Consider the following 22,249-nt stretch of genomic DNA (forward strand, 5'->3'; position numbering starts at 1 on the left):
TACTTGCAGCTATCCATCTATCCATGTACCCACCTATCTATTCACAATATCATCATTGGCAGTATAGTACTTATTGCAATTCATATAATGACAGAGACATATCACAGCGGAAGGCTGTATTATGGAATCATAAAATCCTTTCCCTCTAGTCATGGGCAATTTTGCTCCTGCATAAGAATTTAATGCTTTTTGTTTGGCAGAGAACCAAGAAGCTACTGAGCATAGAAAGGCTGTTTAGATCCATAGTATCATAATAAAAAAGTTATGAAACAAAGTTTGAAAATTGATTTCAATGATCCACCAAACTGAAGTTCAGGAAAACATGCATCAGAGTTAGTTGCATAGAAATAACCCAATTAAAATAAGCAAGCCATATTTCTCCCTGCCCAGGCATACATCCACTCTAAATGTATATCTACCTCATCCTGTTAATAATGAAGTATACTCCATAAAATTTAAGAGCAGACAATATAACTTAAGTCATTTAATCAGTTAGAATTAAAACATAATCAGATAGTGATAAAGTGCAGATAATGCTACTTATAAAAATGATTAAGTTGTGGGTATTACAGTGGAAGAGATAATCCTTTCTTCTATGGAAAGTAATGGTTCCTTTAAAATTAATGAGTTAGAGGCTTTTTTCCCTCAATGAGTTAGAGGCTTTTTTTCCTCGTTGTTGAAGCATAATGTCATCATTTGCCAAGATTCATTGTTTTAGTTATGTATATAATCCAATTGTATTCATATATATATATACACAGAGTATATACACACACATGGAAAATGTCTTAAAATTAGTTTTAAGAGTGAAAAGATATGAATACGTGTGTTTTATTGAACAAATGTCTTCTCGGGGAAAGAGATGAACCTAAAGGATTCAGAGATCCTCCACATTTATACTCTGGAGAAAGCCCGATTACTTAGTGAAAAGCTCCCAGATTCAGCAGGAAGCTTAAACAGTCTGCAACAATTCTGAGAAGTTCCAAGGATACGACAGCAACGTTATAGTCCTATCCGCTCCTTGAAGTACGATCAATTCCTTTAAAAACGACTTATTTTTAAAGGGAACCTTCGTTTCAATGGACTTCAGGCGCTTGCAAGCCAGCGCGGATCTGCTTGCGACGCTTCTTCGCTTTTCTCTTGCTCTCTTTTTGCGGTGTCCTTAAGCCTCCCGGCAACTCGCTTAGCAACCTTTTAAGACGCCGGGAACGCAAACTTTAAAAGCCCACTTTCGAAAGCCGTTCAAGTAGCAACATGTAGAAAAAAGGCAGCGCTACTCTCGGTTGCCAAAGATAGAAAAAAAAATAGAAAAAATTTTGGCTCAGCGGAGCAGCAGCACGTGTGTGACCTTTATATTTAAATTCCCTGTTTCCCAAGAACAGAAATAAAGGCACTTGAGGCAATGCAATTTCCAAGTAATTACTAGGGCCTGGCACACCGCTGCTGCTCGTCAGCGGAGGCAGCCAGAGTTTCGCCACCGTAGCCCACGGGCGCTCTTTCCGAGCTCGCAACCCGGTGGCTGCCGGCGCTCAAGGACACGCGAGGAGGCTGTGGGAGGAGGGAGCGCCCGGTGCGCTTCAGGTGAAGGGGGACTGCCCCGCCTGTGCGTGCCGGCGAAGGAAAGATGGCTCGTGGTGCGCACCGGGGGAAGCGTCGGTTTTTTTCCCCCCTCGTAGAGGTGAATATAAAGGACCTGGGCGGGGGGGGGGGGAGAAGAGACCCTCATTCGGCAGAGCCGGTAGCGGAAGTGCGCGGGACGGACGAAAGAGCTGACCAACGAGGCGTGGTGGCCTGAGAGGGAATTGCACTGAGGAGGGACTCAAGATGTCCACTACTGGGCGCTGGAAGGTGATGATGTCAAAGGGGTGGGCATTCATATATGAGCCTCCGATGGGTGGGGTGCCAGCACCTCCTTAAAATGAGGGGTGAGGGGGGAAAGCGCGCCGAGCCTTTCGGGAAGAAAGTTTGAAGGGGCAAAAACTCCTGCCAAGCCCGGGCGAGCCTGCATTGCCCGGCGGGCGTGACGCGGACGCGCAATAAAACCTGACACTCGCCAGCTGTTCGGGCTCCTCCTCGCCCCCTCCTTCGCCTTCTCCCTCCCCCTCCTCTCCCCCGCGGCGTCGGCCGCTATTGCCGCCCCAGTGCATTGTGGGCGCAGTCCGTTGTTCATTTGCCATTCGACCTGGGCCGGGGCCTGGTGGGGCGGAAGGGCTGCTGCTGGTTGAGCCGGATCTATTGTAGGGGAAGCGCTCCAGCAGGAGGAGGCGACGACGAACGCGGCCGTGCCAGCGACGCAGACTGGAGCCGTGGGGAATAAGATTTTGTTCTTGCAGCCGTTAAAAAGCGATTTCAAGCGGCCCGGCGAACTGACTGACTGAAACTGCCTGGCCGGGTGTGTGCTTCGGTTGGTTAGCCGCTTTTCCTGCCTCCCCCAGAGCAATCAGTTGTGGGGTGGGGGGGGGGGGGCAGCAGAGAGACAGTTGGGCCGGAGCGGGAGGAGGAGGGGGGCGCGAGGGAGGGAGACAGGCGGGCGGGGGGCGCGCGGTCGCCCGCCATGTTCGCCGAGATGAACCGCAGGACCTTGGCGTTCCGGGGGGGAGGCCTGGTCAGCGCCGCGACCGCCGCCGCCACCACCGGAGGTGGAGGCGGCGGCCCGACAGCTAACGGCAGCAGCGGGGGTGGCGGCAGCAGCGGCCAGGGCGAGGCCTGGGTCCGTCAGGAAACCGAGCAGTTGAACGGCCAGGGGGTGGAGGAGGAAGTGGAGCTGGAGACCGTGGAGCTGGAGGTGGCCGAGGTGGAGGCCGCGGACAGTGCCGGAAAAGAGCTCTCGCCAACCCCTCCGGACTCGGCGAGCGTTGCTCCATCCGTGCCTGCCCCGGCCGGCCCCATGTTCGCCGAGAGGAATCGTCGGACCTTGGCCTTCCGTGGCGGGGGCTTGGTGGCGGCAGCAAACAATGGCTGCGATGGGGCGGGCTGGTCGCGGCGGCCGTTGAACGGGCGGGGTAGTGGCGGCGGCGGCGGCAGGGAGGAGGAGGAGCTGGAGTTGGAGGGGCTGCTGGAGGGGAAAGAGCTGGTGCAGGACGGGGGGTCGCTGAGCGACAGCAGCGAGGACGAGGAGGACGGCGAGGGGGGCAGCCTGGGTGATGGCAGCGGCGCAGAGGGCGGCAGCTGCAGCAGCAGCAGGCGGTCTGGGGGCGACGAGGCGGAGGTCAACAGCGTAGGCGCGGGGGAGGGGGAGAGTATCCAACACTTTCCGCTGCCAACCCGGCCCAAGTCCCTCCTGCAGAAGCTGCACGTCTCCTTCCAGAGCTGCTGGCTTAAGGAGTTCCCGTGGCTACAGTACTGTCAGAAGACGGGACTGGTGTCCTGTGTTTGGTGCACGGCTGCCGTCCCTACCGCCTCTACAGACGGCAACAGCAGCAACAACAACAGCAGCAGCGGGGGTCACGACGATCTCTGCAAGGGTACTCGCAATTACAAACGTGCCCTATTTCTCAGGCATCATCTGTCAGCTGAGCATCGCCTCAATGAGCCAATTACTGCTGAGCAGGTAAGTTGAATTGGGGAGGGGGGAGGAAGAGAAACGTGGTCTACTGGACTGGTGGGAGGGGAAAGAAGTCAACTTGCTTGCCCACCTTCCCTAGTTCCATGCCTTGTATGAATTACTTTAAAGGGATTCTAAAGCATTGACTGAGTTTGAGGGGATTTTTATATTCTCCCCTAAATAAGGAATTCATTCTGCTCTCTGATTTTAAGGAAACTTAATCCACAATTTTGACTGAAAGTTTAAGGGATGGCATGTAACAGTTTTGAGATTCAATAATTATTACCTTTATTATTTCTTAATGCAGTTGCTTACATTGATTGGGTGTGTATGTACAAGAATAGGTAGGCAGTAGTACCTGTAATTGGTTTGTATAATGTATGTGAACTCCCTGTATTTGGCACTGTATTATACCATGTGGTGCAAACTCCTTTTTGCCCATTTAAGTACTACATTCAAATAGTACAGTAAGGTTTATTCATAATTGGAAAATCTATAAAAAAATCTTTCAAAAATCTTGAGAGTTCTTGAGAAATACATTCTTGCACTATACTCCAAGTAAAATTGTTTTGGAGGGCAAACTTTTGTACCTATCTGTAACTCTTCAGAGCATCAATGTTTTTCTGGCATTATAGAATCCAGACAAAAGTTGGCTACTTTTAAAGAGGTGCAGACAAGATGTTCTGTTCTCATTCTATACATGCATGCATGCATGCATGCATGCATGCATACATACATACATACATACATACATACATACATAATTGAACCTGGCACATTATGTATCCCTATTTTGTAATTCTTGATACTCTCAAATGTGCTGAATTTGTTATTTTATTAACAACGCTAAGGTGTTTTTTTAAACCTTTTTGTGTCATGGATTTTTCTGCTTAGTAAACAGCTCACTGAATAATACTTCAGAAGCAAAAAAATGAGACTAAAATCAATTATATTTCCTCATTTGAAAATCTGCATGTTAAACTTACCAAATTTCAGCTATCTTTCCATTTTCCTTCTGATTAAAGCCAAGAGTCTGCCTTGGTATAGTGGTTAAGGTGTTGGATAAAAATGCAAGTTCAAATCCATTCACAATTGTGGAAGTTCATGAATCGACTTTGGACCATCCATTATTTATCTAACTCACAAGGTGATTGTGAGAAAAATAGAAGAGAGTTTCTATATTCCACTTAGAGTCACTGGAGAAAAGGCAAAATAAAAATATAACAATAATTTGATAAAAGTTGCTTTATTTCAAATAACTGAAAACGTTTAGTTTAATAATAAACTTTTGAAGGTGAATAAATTGAGAGATGAGATTACAGCAAGAATTATGTGAATGTAGACTTTGCATTCAGCATTTGAATATTGAACAACTAGATCATTTTAAATTTATAGCTGGTCAACCATGTACCCAGATATAAATGTGAGCTAGCCTATATGGGCTGAGTTAACCTAATGTTATCCAAAGAAACATCAAAACTTTGAGGAACTGAAGTTGATTTCTTTGTATCTAAACTGAGCATTCTGCCCTAATGGATGCTTGATTTCTTCTAAAGTTGTGTAAATGTTCCATTTAAGTTCCAATATCTTATCTTTTCACTATTTTCATTGCCCGTTCTTATACTTTGTTATAATTATTTCTTTTAAACCATATAGTTTCCAAAATATTTTCCATGGTAGGGCCCCTTTTGTTTCTGAATATGATGCAGACATACCAGAGTGAGTGGAAATACTTCTTTAAAAAACTAAAAAACCCTCTCTTAAATTGTGTTTTGCCTGCTTAATAATTACATTAGTGTTATATGGTATCTTTAATCTTCATACATTATACAAAGATTAATTAAAGATACCATATACTATGGTATTGAAAAAAACATTTTCATACAAACTAAAAACAGTCTCAATATTTAACTTCTGTTAGCTCACGCAGTAAAGTGTTATTTTGCCTTCAGAATATTTCAAGTGATTTCCTTTATTAAAAATTGTTGATAAAACATTAAAAAATAGAAAACAAAATGAAAGGAGAAATTGTGTAAATTAGGTTCCCCAGTTTGGTGCTGGATTACAATTGCTGTCAATTTTAAGTAATGTAAACACTATTATTCAGTACTATATTAACATTGTTTGTTCGTGACCATTATTTAATAAATACTTTTTGCAATAGGAAATTTGATCTAAACTAATATTTAAGTAACTTTTCTTGCCAATTTTAAATTTATTCACTTGTTAGCATTAAGTTCTTATGATTCACTGCACTATATTAATACCGCTTCATTCCTTGTCAGAGGCAGCCAACTGCAAGCATATGAATTGCTGCTGTTCTCTCAGCATATCCTATTTTCTCCTAGACTAATTTGTATCTTAGATGTATGCTATGGGTATTGCTGAGAGGTACTGAAGGATGAAATGATAGCTCAAGTGTTTATTTCCTTAGAACTGTTTCTCAGCCTTAGTAACTTTATGGTGCATGGACTTCAATTCCCAGTATTCTGGAAATTTTGGGATTTGAAGTCCAACACACCATAAAGTTGCCAGAGATGAGAAGCACTGCCTTAGAAAGATGGGAAGACTAGTGGTGAAGTGTGATTTACTTCAGGATAAGAAGGAGAGCAAGCAATTATTTTTTGCCCTGAGCTTTGCAAAATATTTCTCAGTGCAATCTAATATACATTTGTTATTGTACTGTACTTAGAATCCAAAGAAAAAATGGAATATTTTTACTAAGTTTATGTTCTGTTTTGCTATATTCCCACATTAATTCATACAATGCCAGATGTAAAATTAGATTGCTGTGAACAAGATTGAGGTACAATAAACATGGATTTTTGTGGGCTTTAACAGCCAACTGAAAACTTGTGGATTTCCTGGTGAGATACAGTTTTCATTGGTTGTATCCAACTTTTTAACTATTATAGTTAAAAACCTGTTTCTCAAATTACACTTTGTTAAAATCTAAATTGTATATTGAAGTTTTGAAACAATATTAGATTATTTTCTGTGCATTATATATGTCCCTTAGCATGTAATACTTCCCTCAATTTCATTAGTGCCTGCATTTATATTCAGCAACATTTTTTTAAATGCAGTATAACAGTTAATAAGAAATATTATATTTGATAGTCGGAGTAGCTGTCCTAACTTTCATACTCATAACAGAGACATAAAGGGATTTGTGATGGAAACAATTTTGAATTATGTGGGAAAGTGATTATAGATATTTCTAGACCGAATAAAATGGTTGAAAATACTTTGGTTTTGTAAAGATTCCTTATAACATATTAATATTGAACAAATTTCAGGAAGATGAGTGTGTGGGGTATATTTTAAATAGGGACAAGAAGATGATCTCATTCCTCAGTTTAAGGTTCCTTAAAATAGATGTAGGGTATAAGTCTTCAATCTTAGGGCTTGTATCTTGAAATCAGGTTAAGGATTAGATTGTTAAGCTAATTGAAATCCTCCTATTTGTACTTCTTGCATATCAGACATCTTGAAGGAACAGTATCTTCACTATAAAACCACCATGTATTTAACCGAATATCAGATAGTAACAAACCTTCCTTCATATGTATGTCATACATGATTATGTAGAAATCTGGAATAAATATGACATACTGGTAGCTATTTTCAGGAAAATAGCTTCTGAATTATCAGAATTTAAAAAGCTTGCTTCGTATGGAATGGATAATAATGCCTGATACTTCTAACACTTTTTACCCAAAAATAGTGTACCATATTTTACGGAGTATGAGATGCACCATTTTCCCTCAAAAAAGAAGCTGAAAATCTGGGTGCATTTTATACTGAATACAGCATTTTTTGCCTCCCGAAACACCGCCCCCTTCACCAAAACGGCTGTGCATAGCTTTTAGGAGGCTTTCAGAGAGCTCCTGGAGGCTGGGGAGGGCAGAAATGAGCAGAAAACAGGCCATTTTTTGGTCAATTTTGCCCCCCCAGCCCTCAGGAGCACTCCTAAAGGCTATCCATGCTCTTTCTTTGGGGAAAAAATGGACCCTTTTTTGCGAAAAACGGGCTGTTTTTTGCCCCCCCTACACCCCAGGAGCACTATACAAGCCTCCTAAGGGCTATTCATGCTCTTAAAAAAAAAAAAGAACTGGCCCGTTTTTGTGAAAAACAGGCTGTTTTGGGAGGTTTGCAGAGTGTAAAAATGTTTTTTTTTTAATTTGCCTGTTCGAAACCTTGGTGTTTCTTATACTCCAAAAATACAGTATATCAGTTACTGGGATTGAGTGAGCTCTTTCATTAATGATAGATATTGTAAGTGTGTTTTGATATATAGGATACCAGATAAAATAGTAGTTTTCTTGAAGACTGTATCCTATACACTGTCTATAAGTTATGAATTTAATACCAAGATCTTGAAGGTCCTAAATTGAAGATTAGAAAAATATGTTTTAGTTACAAATGCTGGATTTTATTCCTCACTAGGCTATCTGGAAGTTTAAATGGAGGATAGCAAAAACAAAATGGAAACATGATATATAGTTGTCATAATAAACAGGCATAGGGAATCAATGAACTGAGACAGCGTAACACTGGCAAAATTTCTCCCAGAAAACATTTGAAATAATACATAATATTGAAAATGAAAATTTTAAATCTTATTTAACAGTAGTTCAACCCAGAGCAGAAATTAATTTTAATATTAGGAGGAGGCATCTTCAATCCATTATCCCATATGGTATTGGTACAATGAAAAAAAAATGCTTTGGTGCCCTCAAAAGTGGAGTTGGTACAACTGCAAATGAATTGTGGTTCTAATATTATTAACTAAATACTATCAGTCTTCTATATAAATACACAAGGCTCTTTTGTCACAGATGATTTAAGTCTGTATAATAATGACTTAGATTTTTTTAAAGGATATTCAAGTTGATCTTAACTTCAAGTCACTGTATTAATACAGTGTCTTTGAAAATGTTACCATGTTTGTCACTGCTTTCTTCTGGAATGTTTTTTAATTTTCAATTAAATATTCCAATATTCCAGGGAAGAAACTTTATTCTTGCTCAATATTAATTAACCAATTGTCAGTGCAGATATGTAATATGCATCACATATTACGCATCATAGGACTGTGCATTCAGATGCATTACTGTTGACGTAGCATTGGTCAGGAATACCATAAAGCAGCTGCAGCTTTTCCTGGGTTACCCTCTGCAACTGACATATAACATGTAAGACATTTCTCTGACAGTTGCTGCATGAACACTGATGCACATACCAAATTGCATTTTGCCATTTGAATCTAAATTATTGCTTGTCTTACAGTTATATTCTGAATCATCTGTATCTTTTAGATCAAAATTAGGAATGGTCTGTCTTCCTGTGATTACAATAAAGTAAACGTGAGATTTCCAATCTATGAACACATGTTTTATGTATTTATTTACTTAATTTGTATGACCACCCAGTTCAACAAGTGACTCTGGGAAAGAAAATAACATTGAAATCAATTGCCAGCAATAACAAAAGCATATATTGTACAAAAATAACAACAGGTATATAAGTCTAAGTGCCAAGTGCTAAAAGAAAAATACACAGCTGCTGACGAAGATTCCTTCACTAAGAAGGCACTTTTGTTAATTAGCAGATTTATCAGTGAGTTATGAAGTAATTCATTTGAGGGGAAATAAATTAACCTATATAAGCAGCTTTTCAAGGTAGTAACTTCTTATGCAAAAAGAACTTTAGAGCCCAGTCAAAGCAGAATTTTATTTGCTGAACTATTAGATGTACTCCAACTGTCAATATTCTATACAGTATGTTTAGATAGTAGGACAACATAGCAATTGTACTATTGTTCAGTTTCTAGCTTTAAGTATACCTGTATTTTAGTATCAAAAGAGTGATACGTCCCTTTGTGATAAAGTGTGTAAAAAGAATTTTGAATACAATATGAGTTGCATGTCTAAGGAACTTGTTGAAAAGGACATTAGAAAATATTGGTTGTATTAGTAGGAATAGTTCTCCAAATACAGGAAGTAAAAATCCCTTGTTTAAAGTCTATCTCAAGAATTGTGTTCAGTTCTGGAAATCACATTTTAAAAAGGTTCAGACAAACTGAAGCAATGCAAAGGATGGTGAGGATGGTTAGCAAATTGGAAAGTAAAAAAATAATTGAGGTAACTTTAGAGAAATTAGTATAATGTAATAAATTGAATGTCCACAAATAGTCATTGACTTACAATAGTTCACTTAGTGACCATTCAAAGTTAGAACGGACGGCACTGAAAAAAGTGACATGACCATTTTTCACACTTACAACAATTGCGGCATCCCGGTGATCACATGATTTACATTAGGATGCTGTCTCATATTTATGACGGTTGCAGTGTTCTGGGGTCACGTGGTCATCTTTCACAGCCTTCTGAGGAAAAGTTGTCAAAGAGGAAATCAGATTCATTTAACCGTATACTAAATTAACAACTGCAGCAATTCATTAACAACTGAAATGGGCAAAACTCACTTAACAAATCTCTCACTTAGCAACATAAATTTGAAGGTCAATTGTAGTCGTAGGTTGAGGGCTATCTGTCCTCACATTTGGTGTGTGATAAAATTAATTTCAGTGCATGCTTTGTTTAACTGGAAATATATGGCAGTGGACTAAACTATAAAATATAAAGAAAGCAACAATATTTTAGAATTGGATTGTTTAATCCTAAAAGTATCATTTAGAATTTAAAACCAGTCAAGCCTCAACTTAAATGTATAATCTTAATTCCTCCCTTTTCTCTTAATTACAGGAATCTGAATTAACTTCAGAATTGGCTGAGAGAGATTGTGATTATAATATTAGGCCAAATGAGAACTCTTACTGCTATCAACTATTGCAAGAATTAAATGAGCAAAGGAAAAAGGGCATTCTCTGTGATGTCAATATTGTGGTGAGTGGAAGAGTCTTCAGAGCTCACAAAAATATTCTGGTTGCAGGCAGCCGTTTCTTCAAGACTCTGTATTGCTTTACAAACAAAGAAAATCGTAACCAAACCACTGTTACCTACTTAGATGTTGTTGCTGTTCAAGGCTTTTCTGTCATCTTGGACTTTCTATACTCTGGTAACCTTGTGCTTACAAGCCAGAATGCAATTGAAGTTATGTCAGTGGCCAGCTACCTTCAGATGACAGAGGTTGTGCAATCCTGTCGTAATTTTATCAAAGATGCCTTAAATATAAGTATAAAATCAGAAGCCCCAGAAGCTGTAGTTGTGGATTATAACAGAAGATCGGTGAGTAGAGACGGGTTATCTTCAAGGGATCAGAAAGTTGCTAGTTTTTGGGCTACAAGAAATCTAACTAACTTGGCAAGCAACATAAAAACTGAAAATGATGGCTACTGCATTGATGAAAGCCAGTCTGAAAACTACCAAATTAATGATTGGGTCCAGGACAGCTCACCTGAAATGGCTGAAAATGAATCTCAAGGTGAAGGAAAGGTCTTTGTGTGGAATGATATGAGTTCACAGGGACAATCGCTTCAAGAACCTGGAAAAACAAGAAGGAAAAACCCAGGTGCAAAAAGATTTGTTTACAATATACCACCCAGTAATGATGAGCCATTAGAAGACTGCTCAACGACTCAAACTTCAGTACAGTATCCAGAAGAAGATCTGCAGTTTATCAAAGAAGAAGTAGCAGGTAAATGCTGGCATGATGGATATCAAACATTACAATTAATTAAAGCAACAGAAAGTACTTTATCAAAGTTTCAGATCCTAACATTTTTTTATATTTCTTCTGAAATACGAAAGCATCCTTTTCTCTTGTAATTCTGAAATCATTGAGTCATTTACATATAGATCATAGAATGTGCAGCTCCTTTAAATGAACATATGGAATAAATCTCAGGTGTGAAGATTGTTCCTAGGCAGCATTGGTTTTACTGCAGAATTACAAAAACTATTATTATAGAGAGAAAGATCTAGCTAAAGTCACACATTTATACTAAAATGGCTAAACTTAACTTTCCAAAAAAGTTTCATTGTAATAATGTTTAGAATTGGAATTCTGTTTAGAAGTTTATAGAATCAGTACTAAATATTCTAAACCTCCTAAACTATTAGCATATTTTACAACATGCAGAATTCAGGCATATATGATGATAATATTTTTGACAGTTCAATTCAATTTGTTTTTTTTTTAAAAAAAAAACATACATCTTTTGAACCTCTGAATTGCTCAGATCTAGTTTCTGTCTACACGATATAAGAGTGTTTTGTTAGGAGCATCAATAGCCAGCATATTCAAAGGAAAAAATTCAAATCTTTGAAATCTAGTTTATATGCCTACCACTAACAGAAGAATGGCATTTGGGGAAACTGAAAAGTGTATACTATACTGTATAGCATTTGAAATCAAATCCTAATTCTAATAGTTTGGTAATGTAAAATATATGACACATAGAATTGTATTTTGAAGTATTTATAATTTAGAAGTCTATGCTTTTAAATAAAGCAAAACCAATGTTAAGAGTGTATTATACTATCTATGAAGGTATTTAAACATCTTAGTATAATTAATATATAATAAATATATATTAGAAATATATTTAAAAAGTTAATAGTAGAAATTACCAAGATACATTTAAAGGAGACTTGAATCCAGCAACAATTTTTCCTGTATCATCTTATGCATTTTCACAGAGAAAATTTTTCCTTCAACTTCATTAAGTTTTCCCCATATTTACCACCATTATGAGTGCAGTGGTTAGAATGCAGTATAGCAGGCTGACTCTGTAAACTGCCAGGAATTCGATCCTGACCAGCTCAAGGTTGACTCAGCCTTCCATCCTTCTCAGGTCGGTAAAATGGGGGCCCAGATTGTTGGAAGCAATATGCTGACTCTGCTTAGAGAATGCTGTAAAGCATTATAAGTCTAAGTTTTAAGTGTTATTATTTCATAATTAAAAGAAATACTTTTTATATTCCCTAGATAGTCAGCAAAAGTTAATTGAAGAATTTAGCATACCAAGAATAATTTGCTTAGAGTTAGTTCTTGACTTACAACAGCAGTTGGGACTGGAATTTCCATAGTGAAGCAATGCAGTTGTAGCATGTTGCATCATTTGACTGTATCACCTGCAGTCCCAATTGCCTTCATAACCTAAAGCTCACAGGTGGTTAAGCAGTAAGAGGTGGGAGTCCCAAGTGAGGAAAGGTACAGTGTGGGCTTAGTAGAGACCTGAGAGGATTGGTGCAGTGCACATAAGGGGGATTATGATATGGCAGAAGATCAGGAAAGCTGGCATAACAATATGCTGTTACTCAGAAGTTTCTTGGTGTGCCATAGCTTTAGGAATACAACACTTTTGCAGCTGCAGCATGTCATGTAACCCCTTTGTGCTGCATTGCTGGGTTAAGCTGGGGCTGGGTTTGATGCAAGTGTAAAGGGAGTTTCTGGCACTTCATAGCCTTTAGAGCTGCTAAAAGCCATAGATCTGTAGTGTGCCAGGAAGTCCCTTTGTGTTTTGCAAGGCCTGGCCCAGTCTAGCCAATGGGGCTTCCTGGTACACAACTCTGGAACTGTTTGCAGTCACGGAGTTGCAGTGTGCCAAGAAGCCACTTTGCACCATGGAGCTTGGCAACACTGTACAAAGGCACTACACCCTGGGAAGGCCCAGTTCAATCACCCCTGCCACCCCTGCTATACACCATCCCAGCTGACTTTGCCATCTTCTTGCTCCTATTGCTGCCAAGGCATGCCAGCGCTGGCCCTTCGTGAGGTAGCTGCTCCACATGGGCCATCTTCTTCAGGACTTGTGAGGAAACTGCTGTGTGAGACCTTGGGAAGAAAACCTTGTACAGTCAACAGCTGCCTCACAAAGGGTATATAGGTGGAAAGTCAGGTGGGTGGGAGGGAGTTGAAGTGCCCCTGCAGTTGTAAATGCTTGCAGTTCAAGTGCTCAAATTCTGATTACATGACCATTGGTTCATTTGTTCAGTGCTATCATAACTTCAAACAATGCTGAACAATGGCCCTAAGTTCAGGACTACCTGTATAAAACAGTATAGTTGTGCTTCGCTTCTTCCTGTCTTAGACTTAAGCCAGGAAGGAAAAGGCATCAATAAACACAGCTGTGTTTAATCCCAGAACATTTCTATACATTATAAATATTCCAGACTAAAATATATGAAGTTGCTGGGGGAGGGGGCTTAAACTGAAAATATGTTGAAACTATTGAGGTAAGTTCAACTAAATAATGTAGTGCTGCTTGTTTAGGAATCCTTTCACTGCTCATCCAGTTAAAAAAGATTAATTGTGAAATAAAGGTACAAGGAAATATTTATTTAAACAATTATAAAGCCACCCATATTATATCACAATCTGGATAGTTCCCAATCAAAATTAAAACAGCATACTTAAAAACCAACATAATGCATATATCAATTAAAATAATAAACATTAAAAATTTGGCACCAAAGTTAAGTTTTCAACAACTGCATTAACTACTTTTGCCCTTCTTTGTATCCTCTTATTTCCTAACACTAGCCACTTTATACCTAGAATAATTTTCTTGCATCTGTAGTCTGGAACCAATATATACCATCACTATATGAATTAACCAATCTCATTGAGCTGCTCTGTTAACAGTAAAACCCAACCAACCTGGGCTTGAAAGCTAAGGAAGGCAGCACTTGGTCATTACTTTTAAATCAGAGATCTGCAGACAATACTAGTAATATACTATTGTTTAGACTGGAGAATTAAACAAAAGTCATACAGCAGTATAGTTTCAGTTTTCAGTTTTCACTTTATTTGTATGCCGCCCTTTTCCCTGGGGGGACTCAGGGCGGCTCACAGTTCAAAAGGGGGGGGGGAGGACAAACAATTTACAATAGGTGGTCCTTAACTTGCAACCAGTTGCTTAACGACCATTCAGAGTTACGATGAAGCTGAAAAAGGGGTCTTATGACCCAGTTCATAAGGTGTCCTCCACAATCATGACCGCATTTTACAATGGTTTCGCAAAAAAAACAGCATTTCTGTTTTCAGCAAAACCATGCCCATAGTGAACCATGGGTTTTCTTAACACAGCATTTCCTTTATAATTGCTTCAAAATGTTTGTAAAATTGGGCAAGCTCTATTATGGTCATTACTTGTAATGGCAAATCACTTATTGCTGCCCCCAAAAGATACATGGACATGAAGTCACTTATTCCAACTTGAAAGAGATTTAATATTTCTATTAAAGGCAGAGGAGATATGGCTGTAATAATTGTTGGGAGAGAGATGTTTTAACCAAATCGTACTAAATTGCTATATTTTAGAGAAATCAAGCCAATGCTTTTTTCTTTTCTTTGTTCTTTTTGTTACTGAAGTGAGCTATTTAGAGTATAAGGTGCATATAGAAAATAAGAGGAAGATCAATATTCATTCTTCATTCATTCATTACAACTGACTCCACTAATTCATTAGTTGAAGATTGTGATGATAGGTTTCCAGGTTTTCATTCCTGTGACCTACTCTGAGTACACGGGCCAAGAACAGCTGAAAGAATGTTGGAAATAGATTGCAACTTCTCTCTCTTTGACAAATGGGTCATATAACACATTTGCCCAGATAACCAGTCCTGACTGTTTCTGGGCAGACATTCAAATTAAATGATGACTTGTTTACTTTAGCCATGATTGCCAAGTTAATATTTTAATTAATTTCTATTAATATGTAATAATTGGAAGAAGTCAAAATAAATTAGATAAACTAAAGCTTAAGATTTAGGCTGTAGTCTATTATCCTGTTATGTTAAATTGGGTAAGAGATAGTGTACTGTAATGTGAAAATTTTGCTTTTTCCCCCTGCATTTTGTGTACCTTTATCTTTAATATCTTTACTGAATATTGAGCTTAATATGGGTCCCATTTGTGAAGAAATTTTGAGTGGACGGGTAAATTCCAAAGTGTGTTTGTTCCTTTTTCATGCATAAAGTTATTCAATATGAGAAAAGTAATTCCTCCATTTCAGTTAGCTCATTTAACCAGGGCCAACATAAATGAGAGCTGATTTGGACCTTTTAAAGTATGGTTACTTTATGCATGAATTCTCTAAATTCAAGGTAAATTATTTAAAAACAAGGGAATATTTTTGCTTAGCTATTGCTTAGACATTTTCAAATTTATTTATTGCAATGCACTAAGTCTCTAATAGTCCAGTAGTCAACATTGGACTTTGTATTTAAAGCTTTCACAAAAGAATGTTGGAAGCAATTATTTACTACACTAATTTATTTTGGTCGTCTTGAGACTTACATGAGAGTTAGGGGACATTTTGAAACATTTCTCTATTTTAAAATAAATAATAGTGTTGATTTTAAAATACGAAGCAGCACTGGTAGATTTAAATGATTTTGAAATGTAGCTTTTGAAAACAGTTGCTAGAAATACCTAACTCAAGACATTTTTAGGAGGCACTAATTTTTCTATATCTTGTTTTGATTTCAATATATTTTTTGTAAACAATTTGAGATTTGCTCTTTTAACTGTACTCTTTCATTTTATTTGTTAAGCGTTTTTTAAGCCTCAATAACAGGTCCATTTTTAAGTGTTGATTGCAGCTTAGCTACAGGAAATTAAAACTTAGTGATCTGTTTTTGTTTCCTCTATGAAATAGCCATGATAAATTGTAGATTAGACTGGGTGTTGAATGTAGAAATGTATGTAGAATTTTCTAGTTGCAGTAAATAGCACATAGAACTAAATAATATTCAAATTAACTACTACTCAAATTACTACTCATACTCAAATGAACTCAGTTTTTGTAGAGTGTTTTACATCCCAAAGATGTGAAATTAATGCATTTAGCATATATAAGTTTTAATGTACCACTTTTGAACCTTGAAACTCAATATGCCTGGGTAAAATCCTTGTAGCGCATATAGCATATATAAGTTTTAATGTACCACTTTTGAACCTTGAAACTCAATATGCCTAGGTAAAATCCTTATACTTGTGGGACTGCTTGTCTGTGTTTTTATATACAGTATGGGTGTTTATTTATCTGCATTAGTAAATATGTCTTTTGTATAGAAATTACAATGTATTTTTTTTTAAAAAACCCTCTCATAATAGGTACCTCAAATGATTTCAAGTTTGGAATATTTCCTAGTATTACCAATGATTTCAAGTTTGGGTTATTACCAGGGACTTCAAATGATTTCAAGTATGGATTGCTACCTGAATCCTGGCCAAAAGAAAACTGGGAAAATGGTGAGCAAATCTATTAACTTCTGTTCAAATTTTCTATTTTCTATTTATATAAGAATCTGCAAGATACCTATTGTTGAATGATAACTTGCAGATCCACAGACCATAAGAATTTTGAAGGTCCTGGCATATGTTTCCTTTCTACTAAAGATTTGTTATGAGAGTTTCCCTCAAACTTGAGAAAAAGCTTTCCTAGTCTGTCTTTACAGATTTCCCAGAATTTGGAAGATTTAATCATATGTGTGGCCTTACCTTCATTCATTCATATGTACTTAAACTCTGCTACAATTCAAAAATGTGCTTTTTGAATTTCTGGCACAATTTTAAAAAGTTTTGAAACTTTGGTACAATTCATCTGTGAAGTATACTAATGGTGAGCAAATTTCTTGTTGGTTTATTTGGTTTTCAATTAAACTCTATCATTTCAGACGCCATAATTTTAATTTAAACTGGTGAATCAATGGGGGAGTACAGAGTTTTGAACATTTTAGATTGAAAACTATAATCTCTAGGGCAGTGATGGTTAGCCTTTTGGCACTGAGTGCCAAAATTAAAGTGTCCGTGTGCACCGGAGCACCAGAACCAAACAAGAGCAGTTGCCCGCTAGGCATTTGTGCGGTGGCCAGTTGCTCTTCTAGGTTCCGTCACGGCATGTGCACCAGAACCTGGAATAGCAGCTGGCGACAGTGTATGTGCCCACAGAGAGGGCTCTGCATGCCACCTCTGGCATGCGTGCCATAGGTTTGCCTTCCGGCTCTAGGGATTGCTTTGCCTAAAATTTTGGTTCAACTTGCATGATTCACATGCATAAGAATGCATGAGTGATCGACTCTCTTAGTTAGAGGGCCTTTCTTAGTTAGAGGGCCTTTTATTTTCCAGGGCTATGTTAGTACAAGTAGTCCTCAAGTTATGACCACAATTGCCCCCAACATTTCTGTTGCTAAGTGATAATTGTTAAGTGAGTTTTGCCCCATTTTATGACCTTTCTTGCCATAGCTGCTACGTGAAACTGATTGTTAAATTAGTAACACAGTTAAGTGAATCTTGCTTTCCCGTTGAGTTTGGTTGTCAGAAGATCACAAAAGTTGATTACATGTCCCCGGGACATTGTAACCATCATAAATATGAGTCAGTTGCCAAGGGTCTGAATTTTGATCATGTGACCATGGGGATGTTGCAGCAGTTGTGCGAAAAGCAGTCATAAATTACTTTTTTCAGTGCCATTGTAACTTCAAATGGTTACTAAATAAACATATGTAAGTCAAGGCCTACCTGCATTAGCATTCTGGCAAACCTTGAACAGAAACATTTCTGAAAATCTTCCTTTATAAATTAGGGGATTATAGAATTCACTCTTTCTAGGACATCTTTCTGTATGTTTTAGAAAATTTCCAATTTGTATGCTTTATGTGGTTTATTTAATAAGAATAATTGTCTAAACACTTTCAAGCCGCTGAAACATTTTACATACAATTGTCACCAATCTTTTCTGATGACCTTAAAAATGGATGAATAAAACACTGGAAAAAATTTCAGAAAGTACCATGTATGCTGTTATATGTAGGTTGTTACTAAACAGTTGGAAATCACACTTTTGCTAACCTGTCCTGATCATGTGGTAAATTGGTGTTATGTTCTGTTTAACCTTGGTCTCATGGAAGTCAAGTAATTTAACACCTTAAAAATGGAGGTGAATGAACTAGTTATAAGTAAACATACTTAAAGTACATGGGTAAAATAAATTTGGGTGTTATGGGTATGCACAAATTAGCTTTGTACTAAATGGCAATATATACACATGTACATATACATACACAAACATTATACTATGTTGTTATATCATATTTTGAAAAATATTTTTGCTAACTTATTAAATCACTTTTGTTTGGACCTTTAGGTGATTCTTCTCTAATCATGAATAAGTTGAAGTGTCCACACTGTAACTATGTAGCCAAATATAGAAGAACACTAAAGAGACATTTGCTCATTCATACAGGAGTGAGGTCTTTCAGCTGTGATATTTGTGGAAAACTGTTTACTCGTAGAGAACATGTAAAAAGACATTCCTTGGTATGTAACATCTATAGTTTGCTGCAATAAAACTTAATATTTGTTGTATTGAATTACTCTGGTATATCATGTTTCATATAGCTGCTAACTGATGTCACATTTGTGCAGTTTACAATTAAAGTGTTTAAATCAGTAGTCTGCTTCAAAGTACAGCATTATCTGTGTCAATATTTGGAATTATATTGTCCTATGGACAAACAAACTAACATCTATAATTGGATAATGGTGAGAAGTTCCTTGAGGTTGGGCTCCAGCATGAGTCAAAAGCTCAGAAGACTAAACCTCTGGTCCTGGTGACTGACCCAGATTGGTTCCTGTAAAATATGTTTAAACATTCAAAATTAACAAATTAATTAATAAAAAATTGTCCCATTTCCCCCAAATACTGCAAAAATGGAAATACATCTCTGGTTCATTTTTCAGGAAGACTACTGTTGTAAATAAACTAAATGAATAGAGGTCTGATTTTTTTCTGGTTGAACCAGAAACAGGATTTAGATGAATATGTAGTGTCTTGTTCTGCTTTTGTTTCAGTAGTCATAAATACAAACCTGCATCTCAGCTATTTTCCTATGCTCTGATTCATTAACGAGAATACAGAGTGGAATTTTTGCACCTTACAATGTGTATTTGGTAATTAAAAAGCCAAGAAAGTTGGTGTCAGAGTTTATTTCCTTACCATCCCCAAGAAAACATAAATTGAGATTTGAAAGAGACACCTATAACAATAGAAAAAGAAAGGGAGGGAAGAAGGAAGGAGAGGAGGAAGGAAGTAGAGAAGGGAGGATGAAGGAAGGGAAAGGAGAGGAGGGTGGAAAGGAGAGAAAGAGAAGGAGAGATAGTAGGAAAGGAAGAGGAAGAGTGGAGGAGAGGTAAGGGAAGAAGAAAGAGATAAGGACAGGTGGGTGGAAGGGAGAGAAAGAGAAGGAGAGGAGGGAGGATGGGAGACAAAGAGAAGGAGAGGGTAGGAAGGGAAAGAGAGGGTAAGAGTAGGGGAGAGGTAAGGGAAGAAAGTAGGGGAAGGAGAGGAGGAAGTAGAGAAGGAAGGGAGAGAGAAAAGAAAGAGAAAATAAGGTGGTGTCATAACAGGCGCTAGGGATGGTAAACAAAATAATCCAAACTGTACCTTATAATCTTTTAAATGGAATAACAATAGTATAAGAATGGCAAAGAAAAAGAATAACCATGTGAATGTATACCTAGAATTGTATGTAAGAGAATAAGCGATAGTAAGAATATATAGCACAATATAGATAAATAATATTTGGTTATAGCTAAGTATAAATAAATATAGAATTGTACATAAAAATGGATAACAAATAAGGAGACAATGAATGTAAGATAGAAAGGTATAGAAGGGAAAACACTAACTACAAAGAAACCGATACAGAACTGCTGTATGATATCTGATGGAACTTCTTGTTCCTATGTTGTCTTAAGTCATGTGTTTGTTTTTGTTGATGTGTTTATGTGTTTAAAATAAAAATTTATAAAAAAAACAGTTTATTTCCTTTTAATCTCAAGAGCTGAAGGAAATATCTGCTTTAAGTAGTAATATTGTTGAGACATAGTAATATTTAATTCTGATATTAAGTTTTAAATTGCCTCCTACAATTCTTTATAATCCAATTTACTAAGGAACGGGGACAGAAATAGGAGCTGAAAAATATAACAAGAACAAAGTAACAAGCTTCTATTTTTTTTTCATTGCTCGTGAAGTACAAAATTTCGATATGGGTGTAGTAGATCCCATTTGTGGCTTTCAAGTATATTAAAATCTTAGTTTGGATTAATAATGAAGCCTAAATAATTTTTAATAAATCTATATTAAATCTGTTGATGTAATAATTCTATCCTTTTTGCAGGTTCACAAAAAGGATAAGAAGTACAAATGTATGGTGTGCAAGAAGATTTTCATGCTAGCAGCCAGTGTTGGAATAAGACACGGATCTCGGCGTTACGGTGTTTGTGTTGACTGTGCAGACAAATCTCAGCCAGGAGCACAAGAGGGAGTAGACCAGGTACAGGACACCGATTTTCCTAGAGATGAAGAGTTTGAAGAAAATGAAGTAGGGGAAGCTGATGAAGAGCTACCTGATGATATAGAAGAACAGAATGACCAGACTCGGTGGGATGAATCTGGGGAAGTCTGTGTGCCTTTAGAAGACTGAGGAGATTTGATCTTATAGATGCTTTATTTTGACGTCATACAGACTGACCATGTTGAATTTTTGGACTGAAGGCTTGGAAAAAATATGGTACAGGCTGGATGAAAGTTATGTTGCTGTGAAATTTATAGGGTTAAAGCCTTATAGCAAAAAAAAGGATTATTAATTTTTTTAAAGATATTTGCACAGGGCTGTAAAGCATACAGTCATTTGGTTGAATTATATAGAGTCCTCACACCTACAGTCAATTATCAAAGTAAAAATTATTTTTATTATTTATAGGATATTGCTATTTGGGTCCTAATCTGGTATAGTACTTAACTATGCCTATGTTAATCATTCATGTGTTTCTTAACATGGATGAAATAAATTGCAATTTTTGGAGATGGCTCCCTTGATTCCAATCATAGTTTTTGAACAAAAGTGGCTAGTCTGCCATAGTGGCTCACGTTTCCTAAAAGGAGGCTTTACCTCACTTCTCTTGCCATTGCCCTTCCCCCAATAGTTTAAATATCCAGCTTCTGGATGACATGAATCTGTGTCACTTAATTGTGTCAGGATATGGTGGCTGACAAGTCCTGGAAACCTAATCACTGATATTTAATTTCCTGAGTTACTTAGGTTTCAGTACTTTTGAGTTTGCAAAATGCTACAGCTCTTTCACCAAATGTTAATAATGATTTAAAACTGCAAGGAAGATTGTGATTGGAATGAAAGAAATGTTCTCCTTGTCACTTAAAGAACTTTATGTTAGACACTTTTTGGCGTGGCTGCCCATATTTTAATTTATGTTTTTGTTAGCACTATTCTATTGGCTATTACTTTTATTCACTACTGTATACCTCAATCCATCACAAAGCTTAGAGTCCTAGAATCTGAAAAGGAGTGTAATTGATATTTTTGATTTTAATAGTCCAGCCCAATTTGTCTGCTTTTGTCTAGTTTTTGTTATGTGGAAAATTAGACATAAGGCTGTCTATTTTTTGTGCCCCTTTGCTTTTCATTAAAGTAAACACAAACTGAATCTTTGCTTCTCTCCTATTTTGGGGGTTCTTTTATATACCAAACAAACTACGTTTAACTTGGCAGCTTAATTTGCTGGAACTTCTTTTTTAAAAAAAGAAAATTGTTAGTATAATTGCTGGAGCTATTTATCCCCAATGCTCTTTGCTTCTGTTTTTGGATGAGAAGTTGAAACTTGAATTTTTGTAGCCATAAATCTTTTTCTAAACTTGTTATATTG

The 22,249-nt window shown here is 37.5% G+C and overlaps 1 protein-coding gene across 1 annotated transcript; it reads left to right on the plus strand.

Moving 5' to 3' along the window:
* Positions 1 to 1,745: 1,745 nt before the first annotated feature.
* On the plus strand, positions 1,746 to 22,030 carry ZBTB10 (zinc finger and BTB domain containing 10). The gene is made up of 5 exons (XM_032222452.1): positions 1,746 to 3,550; positions 10,315 to 11,206; positions 16,634 to 16,771; positions 18,666 to 18,838; positions 20,704 to 22,030. Exons 1-5 carry the CDS (start codon positions 2,555 to 2,557, stop codon positions 21,007 to 21,009), a joined length of 2,505 nt encoding a protein of 834 aa, XP_032078343.1. The 5' UTR covers positions 1,746 to 2,554; the 3' UTR covers positions 21,010 to 22,030.
* Positions 22,031 to 22,249: the final 219 nt, after the last annotated feature.

This window comes from Thamnophis elegans, chromosome 8 (assembly GCF_009769535.1).
Source record: "Thamnophis elegans isolate rThaEle1 chromosome 8, rThaEle1.pri, whole genome shotgun sequence".
NCBI lineage: Eukaryota > Metazoa > Chordata > Lepidosauria > Squamata > Colubridae > Thamnophis > Thamnophis elegans.

What these genes read in the sequence shown, in the direction of transcription:
- ZBTB10 (XM_032222452.1), top strand. Translation starts at nt 2,555, where the DNA reads ATGTTCGCCGAGATGAACCGCAGGACCTTGGCGTTCCGGGGGGGAGGC. An exon ending in AGCCAATTACTGCTGAGCAG is followed by an intron (nt 3,551 to 10,314) that starts GTAAGTTGAATT and finishes TCTTAATTACAG; the next exon opens with GAATCTGAATTAACTTCAGA. An exon ending in TATCAAAGAAGAAGTAGCAG is followed by an intron (nt 11,207 to 16,633) that starts GTAAATGCTGGC and finishes CTCTCATAATAG; the next exon opens with GTACCTCAAATGATTTCAAG.